Source organism: Ceraceosorus guamensis (genome assembly GCF_003144195.1).
Source record: "Ceraceosorus guamensis strain MCA 4658 unplaced genomic scaffold IE81scaffold_11, whole genome shotgun sequence".
In the NCBI taxonomy this organism is placed as follows: domain Eukaryota; kingdom Fungi; phylum Basidiomycota; class Exobasidiomycetes; order Ceraceosorales; family Ceraceosoraceae; genus Ceraceosorus; species Ceraceosorus guamensis.
The window spans coordinates 298,695-315,298 of NW_020290006.1; the positions used below are offsets into that span (position 1 = coordinate 298,695).

General features: G+C 55.1%; 8 protein-coding genes across 8 annotated transcripts; 3 read left to right on the top strand and 5 right to left on the bottom strand.

Moving 5' to 3' along the window:
- The first annotated feature begins 176 nt into the window (after positions 1-176).
- IE81DRAFT_310712 (WD40 repeat-like protein) lies at positions 177-3,063 on the top strand. Its single transcript, XM_025512421.1, has 9 exons — positions 177-571; positions 662-993; positions 1,090-1,214; positions 1,287-1,377; positions 1,445-1,729; positions 1,802-2,321; positions 2,395-2,433; positions 2,508-2,651; positions 2,723-3,063. The coding sequence occupies exons 1-9, from the start codon at positions 414-416 to the stop codon at positions 3,012-3,014; spliced, it is 1,986 nt and encodes a 661-aa protein (XP_025371623.1). The 5' UTR covers positions 177-413; the 3' UTR covers positions 3,015-3,063.
- An 11-nt stretch (positions 3,064-3,074) lies between these two features.
- Positions 3,075-4,087, bottom strand: IE81DRAFT_321364 (hypothetical protein). Its single transcript, XM_025513316.1, has one exon. It carries the CDS (start codon positions 3,820-3,822, stop codon positions 3,199-3,201), a length of 624 nt encoding a protein of 207 aa, XP_025371624.1. The 5' UTR covers positions 3,823-4,087; the 3' UTR covers positions 3,075-3,198.
- A 1,556-nt stretch (positions 4,088-5,643) lies between these two features.
- IE81DRAFT_20965 (hypothetical protein) lies at positions 5,644-6,537 on the bottom strand. Its single transcript, XM_025510963.1, has one exon. The coding sequence runs from the start codon at positions 6,350-6,352 to the stop codon at positions 5,684-5,686; it is 669 nt and encodes a 222-aa protein (XP_025371625.1). The 5' UTR covers positions 6,353-6,537; the 3' UTR covers positions 5,644-5,683.
- Positions 6,538-7,553, bottom strand: IE81DRAFT_20964 (hypothetical protein). The gene is made up of 2 exons (XM_025510962.1): positions 7,149-7,553; positions 6,538-6,882 (listed from the first exon to the last, which is right to left on the bottom strand). The coding sequence occupies exons 1-2, from the start codon at positions 7,467-7,469 to the stop codon at positions 6,724-6,726; spliced, it is 480 nt and encodes a 159-aa protein (XP_025371626.1). The 5' UTR covers positions 7,470-7,553; the 3' UTR covers positions 6,538-6,723.
- A 106-nt stretch (positions 7,554-7,659) lies between these two features.
- Positions 7,660-9,927, bottom strand: IE81DRAFT_345694 (cytochrome P450; the record flags this gene model as incomplete). The annotated part of the gene is made up of 6 exons (XM_025515949.1): positions 7,660-7,861; positions 7,955-8,100; positions 8,180-8,512; positions 8,609-9,045; positions 9,210-9,481; positions 9,614-9,927. The coding sequence occupies 6 exons, from the start codon at positions 9,925-9,927 to the stop codon at positions 7,660-7,662; spliced, it is 1,704 nt and encodes a 567-aa protein (XP_025371627.1).
- Positions 9,928-11,120: 1,193 nt separating this feature from the next.
- IE81DRAFT_321367 (NAD(P)-binding protein) lies at positions 11,121-12,941 on the top strand. Its single transcript, XM_025513317.1, has 3 exons — positions 11,121-12,003; positions 12,105-12,258; positions 12,353-12,941. Exons 1-3 carry the CDS (start codon positions 11,429-11,431, stop codon positions 12,566-12,568), a joined length of 945 nt encoding a protein of 314 aa, XP_025371628.1. The 5' UTR covers positions 11,121-11,428; the 3' UTR covers positions 12,569-12,941.
- A 631-nt stretch (positions 12,942-13,572) lies between these two features.
- Positions 13,573-15,081, top strand: IE81DRAFT_321369 (hypothetical protein). The gene is made up of 4 exons (XM_025513318.1): positions 13,573-13,721; positions 13,849-14,047; positions 14,235-14,374; positions 14,449-15,081. The coding sequence occupies exons 1-4, from the start codon at positions 13,663-13,665 to the stop codon at positions 14,699-14,701; spliced, it is 651 nt and encodes a 216-aa protein (XP_025371629.1). The 5' UTR covers positions 13,573-13,662; the 3' UTR covers positions 14,702-15,081.
- A 132-nt stretch (positions 15,082-15,213) lies between these two features.
- Positions 15,214-15,982, bottom strand: IE81DRAFT_345697 (hypothetical protein; the record flags this gene model as incomplete). The annotated part of the gene is made up of 2 exons (XM_025515950.1): positions 15,214-15,529; positions 15,681-15,982. 2 exons carry the CDS (start codon positions 15,980-15,982, stop codon positions 15,214-15,216), a joined length of 618 nt encoding a protein of 205 aa, XP_025371630.1.
- Between the last annotated feature and the right edge of the window lie 622 nt (positions 15,983-16,604).

Genomic DNA, 16,604 nt, shown 5'->3' on the forward strand with positions numbered 1-16,604 from the left:
CGTGAATCGTGAATCTCGAGTCTCGAGTGTTCATGCCCCGAAAGGTTGCCGGCAGATGCGCAGATGCGCCTATCTAAACGAGGCGTGAGTGTCAAGTCATGCAACGTCGGATCTTGTTTGACGCTGCGGGGGAAAGCCCGTGCGCGCCTGCCACTTGCGATATCCCCAGTCAGCACGTGAGGTACTGTGACTCACGACTCCACCTCACTTGGTCCTCAATCACACTGACTCACGACTCACAGACTTGAGAAGGAAGCAGCTCGCAGCTCTCTTCTGTAACACCAGTACCACCCGCAGACTCGAGTCCAAAAGCGTGGCCCGCCATCGCTGCTGCTGATCTGCGCCAGACCTCAGAGTCGCGGCCTCAGCAACAAGCGCATGTAGAGATCAGCTATTCGGGCTCGCCCGCCAAAATGTCATCAGACTCGGCAGATGCAGTAGACACCCGTGATATCGGCGGAACATCGACGAGCAGCTCTAGCCAAGCTGGCTTGCCCTCCCTGGATGGCTTTGGACAACGGAATGGCGAGCTTTTTGGTAGCAAAGGAGACTTCAAAACCAGACGCACAGAGTGAGTGTCGCCAAGCAGACTACTCGACAATGATGCGGGAGGCGTTTTGGAAGAGCTTGACATTTCATGCTGTCATCTCCTCATGCCTAGACTGCTCGCTGAGGCGCGCAATTTGTTACCGCAAGCGGCCGACTCGGGCTCGACTCATCGAGCAGAAGTCGCCTGGTCTACCTTTGACGATCCAGATGATCGGCTCGGTGGAGATGGCCGCGCGAGGGAAACATCTTCGGCCAGCCGATCTGCAGTCCTGGACTGGTCGGATTCCAAGCTAAGGGACGACACGCTGAAGCTGATCGAACAATTTCTTGCTGATGAAGGCTTTGGAGCGACAAAGCAAATGCTCGCGGAGGAATGGAGCGGTCAGGTGCGAGCGAGGGAAGAACAGAGCGCGGATGCGCGAATGTTACGCAAAGGAATCTTGGGTGAGTCAGGCTTTAGACGCGCACGCAGTCGTCGTGAGCAATACTTGTGAGCGCTGCATTACTCAGATTGCGTTCCCTCCTCTACATACCTGATAGAGGGTGCCTGGGACGAAGTAGAAAAGCTGCTATCCAAGCCTCTGGTCAGGAGCATCAATGCGTTCCGCTATGCGTGCTACAAGCAGATCTTCCTTGAGCTGATAGACGGTCGGGAATTTCAGAAGGTGCGCAAAGTATGTCTGGTCACCTTGTCGGGTTGAGCAGCTTCTGACCCTCTGCACGCTGGGGCTTCGTAGGCCTTCACTTTCTTGAACAAGAGATTACGGGGTTTGGAGCACTTTCAACCCCATGCCGAAGAATTCAAGGACTTATGCTATCTCCTCTCAGGTGATTTTCCGTTTGCTGCCGATGCTATTCGAAAGTCGCTGGCTCTGCTCACTCAATCTCATCGCAGCCAAGAGCATCACCGACGCCCCCTCTTTCAGGTCTTGGGAAGGAGCTCAGCCGGCACGAGAAGCGCTCGTCACTCAATTCTCAGGGCTGCTCGAGCAAGATCACCTGGATGCTGCTGCTGCTGCTGATGAGGCCACGGGTGGTCATACGAGCGACCCGGCTTCTGCTTATGTTCCACCTGAGAGGCTCAAGAGCTTGCTACATATGGCAGTGGCGTACCAAGTTGAATTCAGCAAGTATCACCCGAGGAAGGCACCTCGCGTCCGGAGCTTGCTGCATGACTATGGTGAGCCAGTCTGGTGAAAGCGCTCGCGGATCACGGCCGCCTCAGTTCACACGCTCTCCCCTCGTTTATCAGAGTCTTACGTCATTCCGGACAGCATATCGCAAGTGTTGAGAGGCCACAGGCGGAACGTGAAAGCACTGTGCTGGGTGGGATCCGAGGGATACTCGTTGCTCAGCGGCTCGTCTGATGGCTCTGTGCGTCTGTGGGATCATGCTTCTGGCAGATGTGAGGCGGTCTTGGAGCACGGAGGCAGAGTGTGGGACGTGGATTCGACCAAAAGCGGCGCGTATCTGATCAGCGCTGGTGGAGATGGAACCGCCAAAATTTGGGCACGAGACGCGTCCGCATCAGGCGGTGGTGCCCCTCATTCCGCCACTACGACCGCTGCTGGAAATGTGACAGGAGGCGCGGCTGCTGGCGTGGAGCTTAGACATACGCTCAAATCTTCGACTGGCGACGTATATGCTTGCCGATGGCAAGAAGATGGCAGCAGACTCTTGGCAGGTGGATATGACAAGCTTGTCCGACTTTACGATGCCACTACGGGATCGCTTGTCAGCACATTTACGGGCCACTCGCTGGGCATCACGAGGTGAGTCTAGCCGAGCCTCGTCCTATTATGTGACCTCATTATCTCAAGCACCGCTCCTCTGGGTTGGCACCAGTGTCACCTTCGATCCTGCAGCGAGGATAGCGATCACAGCGTGAGTGGATCGGCAGACGATACAAAGGTAGAGCAGCACACTGAGAGTGCGTCTGAATCATACGACCACCACAGATCCAAAGACACTCGGATACGAATCTGGGACCTCAACAGCGGCCTAGCCGTGCGCACTTTGCATGCCCACCTAGGAGAATGCACCAGCGTAGAGGTCGATCCGAGCTCCAGACTACTTCTCAGCGCGGGCAAGGATAATCACAGGTGAGCAGCGCAGCGATTCGAGTATGATCAGCTCGAGCGGCAGCTGATCCGTGGTGCTGCGGTCTTTGCAGCTTGGTGCACGACCTGCGTACGCTCAAGCCGATGGTGCGCTTGAGAGGTCCGACGAATACGCGCGCCAACTTTGTCAAGTCCCACTTTGCCCACAATTCTCTGGTAGCTTCTGGCTCCGAAGACGGGGTGGTCCACTTGTCAGACTTGGAGTCGGGCGAAGTCATCTCCACTCTCAATCATGGTCCTGGCGTGGTCTATGCGGCCAGGTGGAACGCGAAACAAGCTGCACTGGCTAGCTGTGGAGATGATGGCGTTGTACGCACATGGGCTTACCAGCCAAGCTCGAAATAGTACTTGGAACAGGTCATTCGCGGTCGGCGCACACGGGTGTCAAAGTGACCGAATCTGGATCGTCTGTGGCATTGTGGCATTGCAAGTTGGAGGATTTGACAGGTTCGCTGTTGTTAGAAGTGTAAGTGTCCATTTTCGTTGCCAAAAGCCTGGCAGTCAGCTAGGCGGAGGATGCTTTGCGCCTTTACTGGCCGCCGATGTACTTGAAGTCCGTCAGAGCGAATGTGCTTCCGTTGGATCCGCGCGGGCTGCCGGTGATGGCGCCAGTGTCCTTCTTGATGAAGTAACGGAAGTCCTTCTTGTTGTCCGCCTTGCGTCCATTGACGAACTCGATCCTAGCGTCGTTGCCAGTGTAGATGATCTTGAACTGATCAAAGAGACGGCTGCTGTCCTCTGCCGTTCCGCAATCCTTTGTGATGAAGTTGGTCACGCTAGTAGAGTCGTCGGACAGACGAGCGTCGGTAGCGATGCAAGTGTTTGAGTTTGCCAGTGCCAAGTGACCGTAGGTGATGGAGCCGCCCATAGCGCCAGTAGGAGCGTTGGAGTAGCCAAGGAACGATTCGGTGCAGTCAGAGAAGACGACTGGAAGCTTGGTGGTGCCAACAGCGGCAAAGAGCTTCTTGTTCTTGATCACGACGGGCGTTTGATCTTTGCCGTCCTTGTGACGGATGACCAGATTGCCCTTGTAGGTCGGCTTGCAGGTTTGCACCTGCACTTGAGCGGCGCGAGGCTCGACCACGGGAGCGGCAGAGACGATGGCGAGAGATGCCACGAAGGCAACGGCAGCAGCGGCAAAGGTGGACTTCATCTTGGTTTTGACTGATTGTCAAAAGGGGGGAACTGGCAGCGGAGGAGTAAAGGCTGGTAGCAGAGGCTTCGAAGGAGGTTGCTAGGACTGGAACTGAAGGAGGGCGATGCTGGAGCAGGAGCGGGATGATGAGCAAAATACTTTGTCAAGAGGGCGAGCATCATGGACCTCTTTATAGACTTCCAATGACCAGTGCGAAGCTCGCCAAGAACACGACTGATAGCGCAAGCCTGATGCACCAGGCGGGGTTACATCGACTTTGATCACTGCGGGATATGCATGGGTGTGCATTCTTCATTCAAGCGTGAGTATGGCTTCGAAGACATTCACGACTTGCGCCTCAGGGCCCATGACATTTTGATTCACAGGTCAGATTTCAGTCGGTCAAAAGGACCCGCGCATGTCCGACGACGATTGCGCGGGGAGGGGGGGCGGGACTTTATAATTCAGGTCAATCACACCACCAGCTTCATGTGGGGTCGCTTAGCAGCTGAGCAGCTGAGAACGACGATTCGTCACTTCCACTCGTGACTCAGTTGAGGGCAACGTCGATATCGCAGCTCAGGAACGGCTAAGCAAAGCAAGCCTGCATGCAACGTCTGCAACGTCGGATCGGGAAGGTCGAGGCGCAAGAAGTGGACAATTAGATGGATCATGCAGGAGGCTTGCCAGCACACAGACGGGTTCACGCCGCCGGCGAGCGCGCGCGAGGGCAATCACGAATCGTGAATGGTGAATGGTGAATCGCGCAGCGCCCTCGAAGCCGTCGCAACAGCAGAGGCCGGGATCTCCATCAGCATGATGGCGGGCAAACATCCATGCATGGAAGTCGGCCGCACAGGCCGCCGGGCGGGACCCTCAAAGCAGCAGCACCTAGCTTCCTCACCTTTGGATGCTGCTGCATGCATGCACGGAGATGAGCAGCTTTCATGCGCCTTCCCGCATTTGCGCGATGGCTTGAGGTGTGGCTTTTCCTCCGCGGAGAACCTGACGAGACCGTACATCGGCTCTTATGACATCCAATAGCCGCCACATATGCACGATCTCGGCGAAGGACGCTGATGGTAGAGCTAAAAGACCATCCAGAAAGCAGTCGTGAGTGTTAGACCTTCTTCGCTATAGCAATTAGCACGGCTCACATATTTTAGACACTGCTGGCTGTCAAAGTAGACGCCCTCGCCTCACTACGGACATAGGGCGAACCGTACATGAGTAGCCCAGGCTCAAATCTTACGGCTCTAGGTGCCTGACGCCGCAATGCCATCACCAGGGGTCAGTGCACAAAACACACACGCTTACGATCATGCCAGAAAGCGTCTCAAGACGTGACCTGCCGCAAGCAGCTGTGCAGCTGTGCATCAACGCTCGCTCGAGCCCCGAGTTATGGATCTGACTCACGACCACGTTGCCTTGAAGCTGGATCATCGTGGGCGCCATGTTCAGCCTCGCATTACAGCAAAATGCCAACATCCGAGCTTGCAAATTGTGCTCTCGAGGAGTGATACGCAAGACGGCACCAATATTAAGCTCGCGGAGTGCAAGTGCGTGGAGGGATCAGGGTGCAAGTTTCTGCGAGTCTGCTTTGCAAAGAAAGGTCAATCCGTCTCAACACGCACGCTAGGTCGGGATCATGTTCTTGGCCATCACGAAGGTAGTTGGCGCGACGAGCGCCAATCATCTCCGGGCCTCTCTTGGCACACCAGAAGCATCAATGGTGCATGTCATCGAGGTGGATCAGGGGAAGGGTCACAACAGCGTTCATCGTCCGTTTCGAGGAAATAATCAATCCAGGTTGAGTGCCGGAATACTCGGGAGCATCACCTATCCGTGTCTGATTAAAGAGGATCCCGATGCTCAATCACTACTCAATAGCGCTCTGTGAAGCCTCATCGATAGGAGCCAGATCGATCAAAGCGAAGGAGCTGCCATCCTCGTATGCAGTGTTGCCCACAATCTCACGGTTGTTGGCGCTAACAATGTAGCGGAATTGAGGTAGCGCATCCTCCTTGCGACCATTCACAAATTGAAGAGTCGCATCGGTAGAGTTGTTGATGGTGATTTTCCACTGGTCGAACAACCTGCCGCTGTCCTCTGCACCAGCGTGTGGAGCCCCACTAAGGATGAAGGGAGTGCTCTCACGCGAGTTGCCGTAGCGCGCCTGGATGGCGATCTGACCGTCTTCACGGCCGAGAGGGACCACAGCAACGTTTCCGTACTGCACCGATGCATCAGTGGAATTGTATCCAAGAAACTTCTCCGTGCAAGCGGAAAAGATGACTGGGGTTTTGGGTACGTTGCGCTTTGATGGAGCCTCGAGGGCATGCATTTGAGGAACGCGCAGAGTACCATTCTCGACTACTACAAGTCGTTGTCCTTGACCGTCTGGACCGCGGTAGACCAGATTGCCTGTGAAAGTAGGCTTGCAGCTTTGCAGATCGACTTGAGCAGCGCGAGATCCAATTGTGGGAGCGGCCAGGACGACTTTAGAGGCAACAAAGGCCACAAGAGCAGCGGCAACGGAAGACCTCATCTTTGCGAGTGCAAGCGTAGATGCGTTGGGAGGTTTTGCGAGTGCGAGCGCGAGCGCGAGTGGGACGATGACGGAAGAAGCCTTGACTTTGGTGGCTTAGCAAGAACTTTGGCAGGCGAGCGGGAGATTGTAGCTGATGGAGAAGATGGAGCCGAGAAAAAGAGCAACGACGAGCGGTGTTGTTTTATACCTTTTCCCAATGGCGCTGTCCATCGTAGTCTCTGCGCTTCGTCTATGCACAGCTTGGACGTGCTCTTGCAATGTGCGAGTAGGCTTGTGGACACGATCGTCGCAATCGCGTTGCGTACCATTCATACTCACGATCATGCAATAGCTAGCTAGCTCTGGCAGTCTTGAGCGCGCGTTGCGGTTTACCAATGCACGATCGAGTGCCGTGCATTCAACGTCCAGCAATCCATCGCTCGCCATTCCTGCGCCCGGCATCCCAAGTCGGCTTGATTCAGGTCGTCGGACCTCGAGATTCGACGCCATCCATGATGTTGCGGGCCCCGAACACTCAAAGTCGCCTTCTGCAGTCGAAGTACATGAGGAGAGCCTTAGCAATTGACCCCCGATTATGATTGTCGATGAGATGGTGACGATCCCGCCGCAACTGTCTTGCCCTCAAAATTGGTGATCGTTGCGCATGACAGCAACAGATCTATGCGCCCTCTGACTAGCGCGTGCATCTTAGTGCGGCCGGCGGTCGGGGCGCTCATACATTATGCGACCCTGGGCTGCTGCTGTCGGCCGAGCATATGTTTCGCGCCTATTCAGTGACTCACTCATCACTCACAATCTGAATGTACCGCTCACGACTCTGTCTGTGGTGACAGTGACGCGTACCTTTCCTTTCGCTTGGCCACCTTGCAAGGCAAAACTCGTTGCGCTGCTTGAGCGGCAACCAGCCACAGTCGTCAATCGCACGGTGGCTCGATCGGCGCGCAACAGGCTCTTCCCACTCTTTTAGCAGACGCCCGAGTCCACTTTTCGGCCTCGGCATTCCCTTTCTCTCAAACCCAAACCTGCCAACTTGACATAGGGACTCACGACGCCTGTAACTCACCGTCGTGCATCTCCGGTCACTCAGACGGTACCAGTACAGCGAATCTGTCATGCCGGCCGAGCTGGACCGGCAAAATACGCAGGTGCCAAATGAGACAGGCTCTTTGAGGAGTTCAGGCGATGCGTGCACCGAGCGTTCGATGATTTCAGCCGCCAAATTTCACACCGAATGTCTGAAATCTATAGCGAAGGCCGATCTGGATTGCTGCATTGTGCGTGTACAGGCATGGTACGAGACCCCTTCATTGCTTCCTTCTGTGCACTTGCAGCCTCATGGGTCTCGTCGGCGCTCTCCAATGGCTCTGGCTCAGGTCTGGCAAGGGGATGCTCTTCAAATCGTACGACTTGCCCTTATCGTCGACTGTCTGTATATCAAAGGTCAACAACACGGTCGACAGAGCAATGATGGTTTCGAGTTTTGCGAAGCGCATACCCGTGCATTTGCTGCGACGCGAGCGAGTGAGTCAGCGAACCGAACACCAACACGCCCCCCCCCCCCCCCCTCCCCCTCCCCAAAACGACGTCGCTTTCACTCACTGTCTGCCGCATCCCCATCCTAGATAGGTGTACTCGTTCGCACCCTCTCCCCGTTGATACCTCGAAGGATCGAATGACCAAGGCTCCGGGAACATGTCTGCATCGTGCAGGTTACAAGAAGGCGGAATGATGATGTACGCATCGTCCTGTTCCAGCATTTTGAAAGTCCCTAGAAGCTAAGCATTCTTGCACTGTACATTCTGCAATCTCGTCGCGCATGCTCACCTCGATTTCATGGCCCATAATCTTGAGTCTATCCCTGAGGACCCCTTTAGAATCCCTGCCTGGGCCGGGGTAATACCTGTTCAAGGAGTTGGTGAGGAGCAGTCGGATGGTCTCTTTGAAGCAGGCATGCAGGGTAGGGAAGCCAGCTTCCCATTCTTCCAACTTGACTCGATCCAGCTTTTCCGCGGTGGACAGATCGTCGTAATCATCTCCACGCGCAGCAGCAGCAGCTCGTAGTCCGGCAATGAGCTCCGATCGACACGTGGCTTGGAGTGAGGAGGAAGCGCCTACGAATGCGATCGTGTATGCCCCAGTACCAATCGTATTCAAGATCTTCCGAGAGCAATGAATGCCGTGTCAGCGAATGATGAGACAGGGCATCTCCACGAGCCATTGCTAGAGTAGGCCCAAGAAACAAATAGGACTCACCCCAGCCATCAAACCACCAATGACGAATCTGCTGATGTACGCAGTGCTCTGTTTCTGATCAATGAGTATCTGGGCAAAGTCGTCGAACCTCTCTTGCTTCTTGATGCGCTGATCAAGCGTCACCTTGACCATTCTCCAAAGCGTCACAGCCCCTACGATTCTCTTGATGAGTCGAGGTTGAGGTAGCCAAGGCATAACAGTCGTAAAGAATCCACTGTTCAGCTGAGTCGCCCAAAAGGCGTTCATGAGCTTCTTGAGCGAGGCAGAATCCGTGGCGTACTCCGTCATGCCCATCAGCCGTACGGTGTAGCGGAAGATGAGGGGGTAGTAGGCTTTTTGAAGATCGACTGTAGACGACTGGCCCGATGAGCCGCCGACCCAGTCATCAAGCAAGTTGATGGCGTCTTGGACGAGAGCTGGCCTCATGGAATTCAGACCTGGGACGGAGAGGGGAGACGTCAGCTCGAATGGCAAGTTCACGTCCACACGCCTGGATACAAGGGAGTGGCTGCCAAGCAAGTCGCACTTCGGAACATCGACCGTCCTTGCGTCTGGCGCCGATTCGTAACACGCCAGCAATCCGACTCGCCCGGCCACTCACGTTGTGGACTGATGGCAGCAGCCAGCATTTTCATCTCCTGCCTTTCCTGCTTGTCCATCTCTCCTTCAATGAGTCCCTTTTGACTCGCGCCCGCAATTCCAGCAAACAAGAAGTTGTTGCCCTGACTGAAACTGAGATCGGGATGCAAGGCGACCTCTTTGAGGACAGCGACGTCGGTGGTGCCCAACGTGTAGACAACTTTGCCTGTCAGGTTGAACTTGATCAGACCTTGCAGGGGATGACGTGGATCTTTGGTCATGTGCTCTGACAAGCTGGGACGTTCCGAACAGATACGGCGTTCAAGGATCGAAGTGGTCAGATACATTCGCTCGGCATGCCACTCATATCGTGAACTGTTCTGCACCCTCTCTCATGCCTCGTATAGCTCTCGGCAAAGCACTCACAAGGTGTATCGATTACCAAAAAACTCTCTACTTCCCAATCCCGCAAAAGGCCACGATCCAATCACCTTGACCCCATTCTTGCCGTTGAGGTTGCGCGGAGGCACAAAGACGAGGTACGTCAGAAAAGTGACGATGCCTACCAGCGCAGCAACGAGTATGGGAGAGTGAGAAGTGGTGTTCTTGAGGGAAAGGCCGAGAGAAGAGAGCAAGGCGGTGGCGCGGTCTGATTGTGTTTGCTGTTGCGCTTGCGAGACTGTGACTGATTTGAACCACGCTTCCGCGCGTTCGGACAGGTGATGAACCATTTGCGACATTTTGAATCAAAATGATCCGTTAGGCCACCGCGCCGCACCGGCAAGGACTTGATGTAACTCGTCGCGAACAGAGGATGTGAGTGTGCGACCTTGTCTCTTCTTGCGCACGCTTCGCTGCAAGAAAACCTTGGCAAAAGAGGGGCAGCAAAGTCAGCACTTGGGGTGGGCTGGTAGAAGAAGCAGAGGTTGATGCGATGGTGGTAGTGAGTAGTGACGGGCGAGTGACTTTGCCGGCCACACGAGAACAACCCAAGTCGAGTTCAACAAGACCTTTTGAAGTTGGTGAGTCTGAATCAGAATGGCATCTACCGTGCCCTGCTCGTGATTGAAGGCGTGGTGGTCAAGAGTACAGCTTCGAGGAGGTCAGCCCCGCGCGTACAGAACGGTGAGTCGGCGACGAGGATCGTAAGATGCTGGATCGCAAGAGTTTGCATGATTGCAACTCGGTGTCAAGGAAAGCTCGGGTCTACACTCGTCACGCCTCGGCAGCGCGCAGCATCTGGCAGCATGAATCCAAAATCACATCAAAGGAGGTGAATGTGTGAATGAATATGTTTGCACCGATGCATGCATGCTGCACCCTTTGCAATTAAGCTCACGCGCCCACGCTCCATCATCACCTGATTCAAGACCAACACGTAGTCGCCCGCCGGTCAAGTACCGGCCGGTACATGAATAGGTCGATCGATCGAAGGTGCGGGGTTCAAATTGAAGTAATCATCCCCATTATTATGAATAAGAATTAATCAGAATCACGAATGTGAATATTGCAGATCCGCTAGCCTTTTGCTCAGAGCTCCGCATCATCATCAAGCGAACCTTGAGTGCATGCATCGAGTGAGAAGTATAAATAGAAAGGGCAGCGGCAGCGCAAGGCAAGGCAAGCACGCGCATACAGCAGCATGTATGCTGGAGACTCTTGCTCTGCCTTTATCAGGCCATCTTGAGCGAAATGAAGTGGTTCGAGCAGCATGCAGCAGCAGCAGTCACCGAGGAGAGTCGAGTGTGAGTCGCGAGTCGCGCGTGGGATGAAGTCACGAGTGATGAGCGGGACCCGTGCCAGTCATGAGGGCGGGGTGGAACTCTGATGAGTCGTAATAATAATCACGAATAATAATAAGTGCGAGTATGTGAGCATGACGCTGTGGGTGATGAGTGCTCTGGTGCCCATCTGTCACACTCACGACTCCACATCCTAATGGCCAGCGTCGGGCAAGGCATGACGCAGATGCAACCCTATCAATCTTGAATCAATCATCCTGCCATTCACGATTCACGCGTCTTGCCTTTGCGTGAAAGCACCCACGCGTATTTCACATCTGCATGACCTGCTACGACAAGACCTGACCAATCCACCACCATCATCCTCGCCCCGTCTTGGGCCAGCTCTCCTGACTCCTGTCCACTTGCCGCACCAATCCGACCTCACTCGCGCACACTTGCACCTACTCTCTCCGGCCGGAACAATCATCGCACTGCCGTCTAAAGGGTCGCATCCACCATGTCGCATGCCCTCCATCGTTACTTTCACGCCAACGCAAGCGGTTCCACGGGGAGCAACGGCTCCTCTAGCGATGTCAAGACCATTGGAGCTCCTTATGCTCTCGTCACCGGAGCGACGGGGGGTATGGGCGAAGAGTGGGCTTTGCAACTAGCAGAATTAGGCTTCAACATCATCATTCAAGGTCGAAATCGGACAAAGTTGGAAGCTGTCAAGGCTCAAATCTCCAAGCGACATGCTGCTGCATCCTCACGCAACGCCGGCGATGCGGTCGATGTACGACTGTTGGTGTGCGAAGCGACAATCTACCCAAATGCAGGACTGACGGACGGACTAGCCGCTGTACTTTCAGACTCTTCCATTCGACTGACAGTTCTCATCAACAATCTTGGTGTCAACGTAACGCACTTTCCCAGATTGGAAGATACGAGATCGGAAGAGATTGCAGAGATTGTCATTGCCAACTCGTTCTTCCCGGCAGAAACCGCGAGGATTTGTCTGCCGCATTTGAAAAGGCATCAGCCTGCTTTGCTCGTCACTGTGACGAGCCTCGGCGCTTGGGCCACACCGCCTTAGTGAGTTTTTGAGCCTCTCTCTTCTCTTAAGCCAGAATGGCCGCTTTACTCGAGCACTCGGCTCATCCTACTCGCACCCGACCTGCGATGCTCCGGCTCAGCCTGGCTCCTTACATCGGAACAAAAGGCTTCGACGTGGCTTTCTCCGACTCTTTGCGCAACGAGCAGATCTCGGAAGGGACGCAAGTAGACGTGGTGTGCATGGCGCCGGGTCAAGTGCAAAGTGGAATGTGCAACGAGCCAGTAGGATTGATGGTGAGCACTTGCTCCAGCTTCGTAGCCTCTCTTCCGTTCTCATAACGTCAAATGCTGATCAAGCCTTGCCTCTGTGCCTCCTTCTTTGATGCAGATTCCCACATCCAAGGACTGGGTCACTTCCGCCATTGCTTCTTTGAGGTCTACGTGGTGGACTCCAGTGCCTGCTGCTGTGATCGCCCCATGGACCCCACATGCGTGGGGCCAGTGGTTCACAGCTCTAGCACCTAGATGCATCATCGGTCCCATGTCGCGCAACATCATCAAGGATCTCAAAGCCAAAGAGGTGGACGCGAGAAAGGGCTTGTGAGGTCTCGTACGATGAGATTCCAGTTTGACTACTAGCCAGCACGGAATCGAGAATCGAGGGCATCGATCGAGCTCGTAGCTCTGCTTTGGGTCATTCCTGCAGAGCCCCCGGGAAAGTCCGAATCATTTCGAAATGAAAGCGGGATGAATCGAGAATGCATGAGATACCCTTGCACCCTTGCCACCCTCTCTTTGTGCACGAGCCCAAGTGCTGATCTGACCATGAGCATCGAAGCGCATTCACAATTCGTCACTCACGACTCGAATGCAGGGAATGTGTCGAGTCGCTCGCTTCCTTTGCTCTGTATGAGGACCTCCTTGTGATCGCTTGATCCATTCATTGTTCCCCGAGTCGGCTCGCGAGTCAAGATCCAAGATGTTTTATGGATTCATCAGATTCAAATTCAAATTCAGATCTTTGATTCTTCATGGGTTCTGAGCAAAACGATCACGTGAATTTTTGCGACATCCATCAGCTCCCGCGGGTTGTGCTGGGATAAGCCACCTCCACTTGATGCATCGTTCGTCCAGCAGGGCCGACTTAAGCCGCGCCGAGTTCGGGCGAGTGCGAACTCTTGAGTGCGAGCCTGTACGTCGCGGTGAATCGTGCGTTTCACGATTCACGATTCAGCTGGGCTGTCTGATGAGTGTGAGCCGGAAGTGGCAGCAGCATCAGTCGTGAGTGGTGAGTGTACTGATGAGTGATGAGTCACACAGTAGTGATTTGCAGCAGCTAGCTGCTGCAGTCGCGAGTCCCAAATCTTCCGAGGTTTTGCGCAATCGGAATTCGAGGATGAGCTGCCTGCCTGCCTGCCTGCCTGCCTTCTTGTGGACCCTCGCTGATTACCTACACTCGCGTGACCGCTTTGCCGCGCGCATCTGTTGTGGTGTGGCTGCATGCTCTACCGTCTTGACGATTCAATATTCTCCCCATCATCACTCCGACACTATCATTCTTTCGGCGCTGCGCATGGCCTACGCTTTGTTCTCATACAACCTCGACGATCGCTCTTCAAGCCTACCGCACACACACATCCTCGTTGATCTTTGCGAGACACGTCGCTGGCCCGCATCTACGTCGACGTCGCGCCGAGTATGTCTTCTGGCGGCCGAATGACGCACGCCGAATATGGCGATGCTGCCTATCGAGATGCGTGAGTCCTCGCCCGTCCCTGTCTCCCGCCAAATCGTCCCCAAGAAGCTACTCTGACACCACGCAATTGCACCGTCCGCTCCCCCCCCCCCCCCCCCCCCCCCCCCCCCCCCCCCCTTGGAAAAAAGTCAATACAACGCAGCGCTGGTGGGAGGAGCGTGGGGAGCTACAACAGGTCTGGGCCTCGCTGCTCCTGCCGCCGTCTTTCTCCACAGATCTAGCACCAGTTTTAGAGGACTTAGTCTGCCCGTAAAGACCCTCTTTGTGGTCATGGCTACCGCCGCTGGTGGGGTCTGGAATGCGGACAAAGCGGGCCTCAAGTTCGAGGTGAGCCAAAGGACAATGGGCGGAGGCCGACGCTGCATCGTCGTGGAGTTGGCTGCGCTTTGAGGGTCTGCAGTCGCGTGGCAGGTCCATCGAGGGACGTCCTTTACGCCAGTCGGGTCTTGCAGATTCCGCGGTTGCTGATCACAGCCCCTCGCCTTTTGCTGAAATTCTTGCCCCCCCCTTGCAGAGATCTCACTTTAGAGATAAAGGAGCACAGGTGGTCAGACGAAGAGCGAGCGCTGAAGAGGACGCGTGGGAGCATCTGTCCAGGTCCGATCGAGCACTGACCTGGGCCAAAGATAACAAATTTGCCGTCGTAGCAGGCTCGTAAGTCGCACTCGACCTTCTAACTTCAATGCCATTGGTATGGTTGACTGACGTATGCCAAATTTCGTTGCCAGATGGTTCGCATCCATGGGCTTGAGCGGCGCATACATTCAAAGCCAACCATTGTCCTTTGCGCAGAAATTGGTGCAAGCGCGTGTCTTTGCTCAAGGGTTCACCCTCGTCTCGCTCTTGGCCATGGCGGCCATCACGCAAATACCGACGGAGGGCGATAGGATTCTGGATGCGAGGGATAAGAAGGGCGAACACTCTTGGAAAGACTTTATAGATGAAAGTGACGGAGGGAACAAGCATGGGCAGAAGGCATAAGACGCATCTAGCAGGACTGGCTGGCTCGAGGAGAGCACCACCACCTGAACCCAATTCTAATATACTGGTCATTCTCCACCTCTCTGAAGAGTGCATCCGCACCAAAAGCATATTTCTCACCTCTGTCTGGCCGTCGGATACACGCGTGCAGCTTCGCAAAGAAGGTGAGGGCGAGGCAGGTGCCGTATCGTCAAACTGACCATGATCTAGAATCTGTGCGCGCGTTTACCGAACACGTCGACTCTCTGGAAGCACGTTCGAACACGGCACATACGCCATCGGAGAAGGCATGGGCATACAAGTAGCATTCGACATCGATACGCTATCTCAAAGGTGGGGGACCGGTACAGGTCTCGAACAAGGAGTGCAAGAAGAGCAAGAATTGGTCAATCACGTGAACAAGGTCAGAAGATCCGAGCACTGTTGTTCCTGCCACTCGATCGCGACGAGTCGTGAGGCGAGGCCTTGCTTGCCATTGCTGTGCCGATAGCTCCCTTACTCCGTCGATGCGTTTAGAAAGTGGCCGCAACAGCGACGGTGAACACAAAGACGCCAGCCAGAGCGGTCGCGGCGGGAGCGACGATGAAGGCTGCGGCGTCGCTATGTCCAGCGGTGCTGGAGGAGCTACCAGTGGAAGATCCGCTGCTAGTGCCGTTGGCGGCTGCGCTTCCGCTAGCCATACCTGCGGGCACGCTGAGGGTGAAGTTGCCAGTGGCGGAAACGCAGAGCTGCTTGAGCTGCTCCAAGCCGCCAGTCAGGGCTTGCGCATTGGTATTAGGGCACGCCATGGAGCATTTGGCCGTCTCGTCGACGAATTCTTGCTTTTTGCTGCACGTCATGGTGTGGAAGAAAGGGGAAAGAAGAGGCGAAAAGGGATGATGGATGTGTCAGACACGCACAAGGCATCACGCTACGGGGTCCATGCTGGCGCTTGCATCCCCCTCTCCTCGAGGCTGTTCGGACTGCGGCCGGCACTCACCAGAAGCAAGCGGGTTCTCCCAGTCCTTGACATTTGACATCAGTGGCAGATTTTATGGCGCACTGCTGGAAGCATGCTTGGAGCTCTGCAGCTTGACCACCAGTGGCGGAGCCGCTGGCTGTACCGCTTGCGGAACCGCTCGCAGAAGGACTCGCGGCACCGCCCGCGCTCGCCGTACCGTTGGTGGCCGAGTCGGAAGCTGTACTGGCTTCGCTGTGATGATCGGCATAAACGCTGGACACGACGAGGAGCGCAGCGAGGGTGGCGAGCAGGAAGAGGTTGGGACGGAGTGCGAAACGCATTTTTGATCAGCTCTTTGGATTCTGGGAGGCGTTGCCGAAAGAGGAGGCGAAATTTGAGAGATGGATGGACGAGATCGGCCGTTCAGGCTGGATCGAGCAGGGTGTTTGTGGGAGAGTAGGAGAGGTCGAGATTGGGAATTGGGGAGAATGCGAGGTTTATATACGTCTGACGTGGGGTCGATCAGCCTCTGTTCACCGAGGTCCTCACTTTGTCGCAGGTGGTGCTTCGTGTCTGGAGGGGCGCTCAAATCTTCACGACCAGCGTGCAGCAAGCGGTCCGGAGCTGACTACGTTCATGCCGCTCGATTAGGCGGGGAATTTGGACTTCATGTAATGAGCGCAGACACCGAAATTGCGGCTCATCAAGTGCTTTGGAGGGTTGACAAGCAGCACGAGACCAGAACCCGACGCGATGCCTCCTGTCCCAAGTGTATGTCACCCGTCAAAGTACTTTCGACGGCCTGCATCCCTCCTTTCATTCCTCCTTGACGTCCTGGCACCTCGCCTGTCTTTTGACTTGTCCTGTGTCGTGTCGCGAGCGCGGTCATCTGCTTTTCTCTCTACGTAGCCTGTTGCTCACGTCAATGTGTCGGCTAGGCGGGCAGAAGGTAGCAAGCCACCT

Bases quoted from the DNA above. Each gene is read 5' to 3' on its own strand.
- IE81DRAFT_20964 (XM_025510962.1), bottom strand. From the start codon at position 7,469: ATGACAGATTCGCTGTACTGGTACCGTCTGAGTGACCGGAGATGCACG. The intron at 6,883-7,148 runs GTGAGTGATGAG...CTTCGACTGCAG, and splicing joins GTGAGCGGTACATTCAGATT to AAGGCGACTTTGAGTGTTCG.
- IE81DRAFT_321364 (XM_025513316.1), bottom strand. From the start codon at position 3,822: ATGAAGTCCACCTTTGCCGCTGCTGCCGTTGCCTTCGTGGCATCTCTC.
- IE81DRAFT_321367 (XM_025513317.1), top strand. From the start codon at position 11,429: ATGTCGCATGCCCTCCATCGTTACTTTCACGCCAACGCAAGCGGTTCC. The intron at 12,004-12,104 runs GTGAGTTTTTGA...GCTCCGGCTCAG, and splicing joins GCTTGGGCCACACCGCCTTA to CCTGGCTCCTTACATCGGAA. The intron at 12,259-12,352 runs GTGAGCACTTGC...TCTTTGATGCAG, and splicing joins ACGAGCCAGTAGGATTGATG to ATTCCCACATCCAAGGACTG.
- IE81DRAFT_321369 (XM_025513318.1), top strand. From the start codon at position 13,663: ATGTCTTCTGGCGGCCGAATGACGCACGCCGAATATGGCGATGCTGCC. The intron at 13,722-13,848 runs GTGAGTCCTCGC...CTTGGAAAAAAG, and splicing joins GATGCTGCCTATCGAGATGC to TCAATACAACGCAGCGCTGG. The intron at 14,375-14,448 runs GTAAGTCGCACT...TTTCGTTGCCAG, and splicing joins TTTGCCGTCGTAGCAGGCTC to ATGGTTCGCATCCATGGGCT.
- IE81DRAFT_310712 (XM_025512421.1), top strand. From the start codon at position 414: ATGTCATCAGACTCGGCAGATGCAGTAGACACCCGTGATATCGGCGGA. The intron at 2,434-2,507 runs GTGAGTGGATCG...CGACCACCACAG, and splicing joins GCGAGGATAGCGATCACAGC to ATCCAAAGACACTCGGATAC. The intron at 2,652-2,722 runs GTGAGCAGCGCA...CGGTCTTTGCAG, and splicing joins GCGGGCAAGGATAATCACAG to CTTGGTGCACGACCTGCGTA.
- IE81DRAFT_20965 (XM_025510963.1), bottom strand. From the start codon at position 6,352: ATGAGGTCTTCCGTTGCCGCTGCTCTTGTGGCCTTTGTTGCCTCTAAA.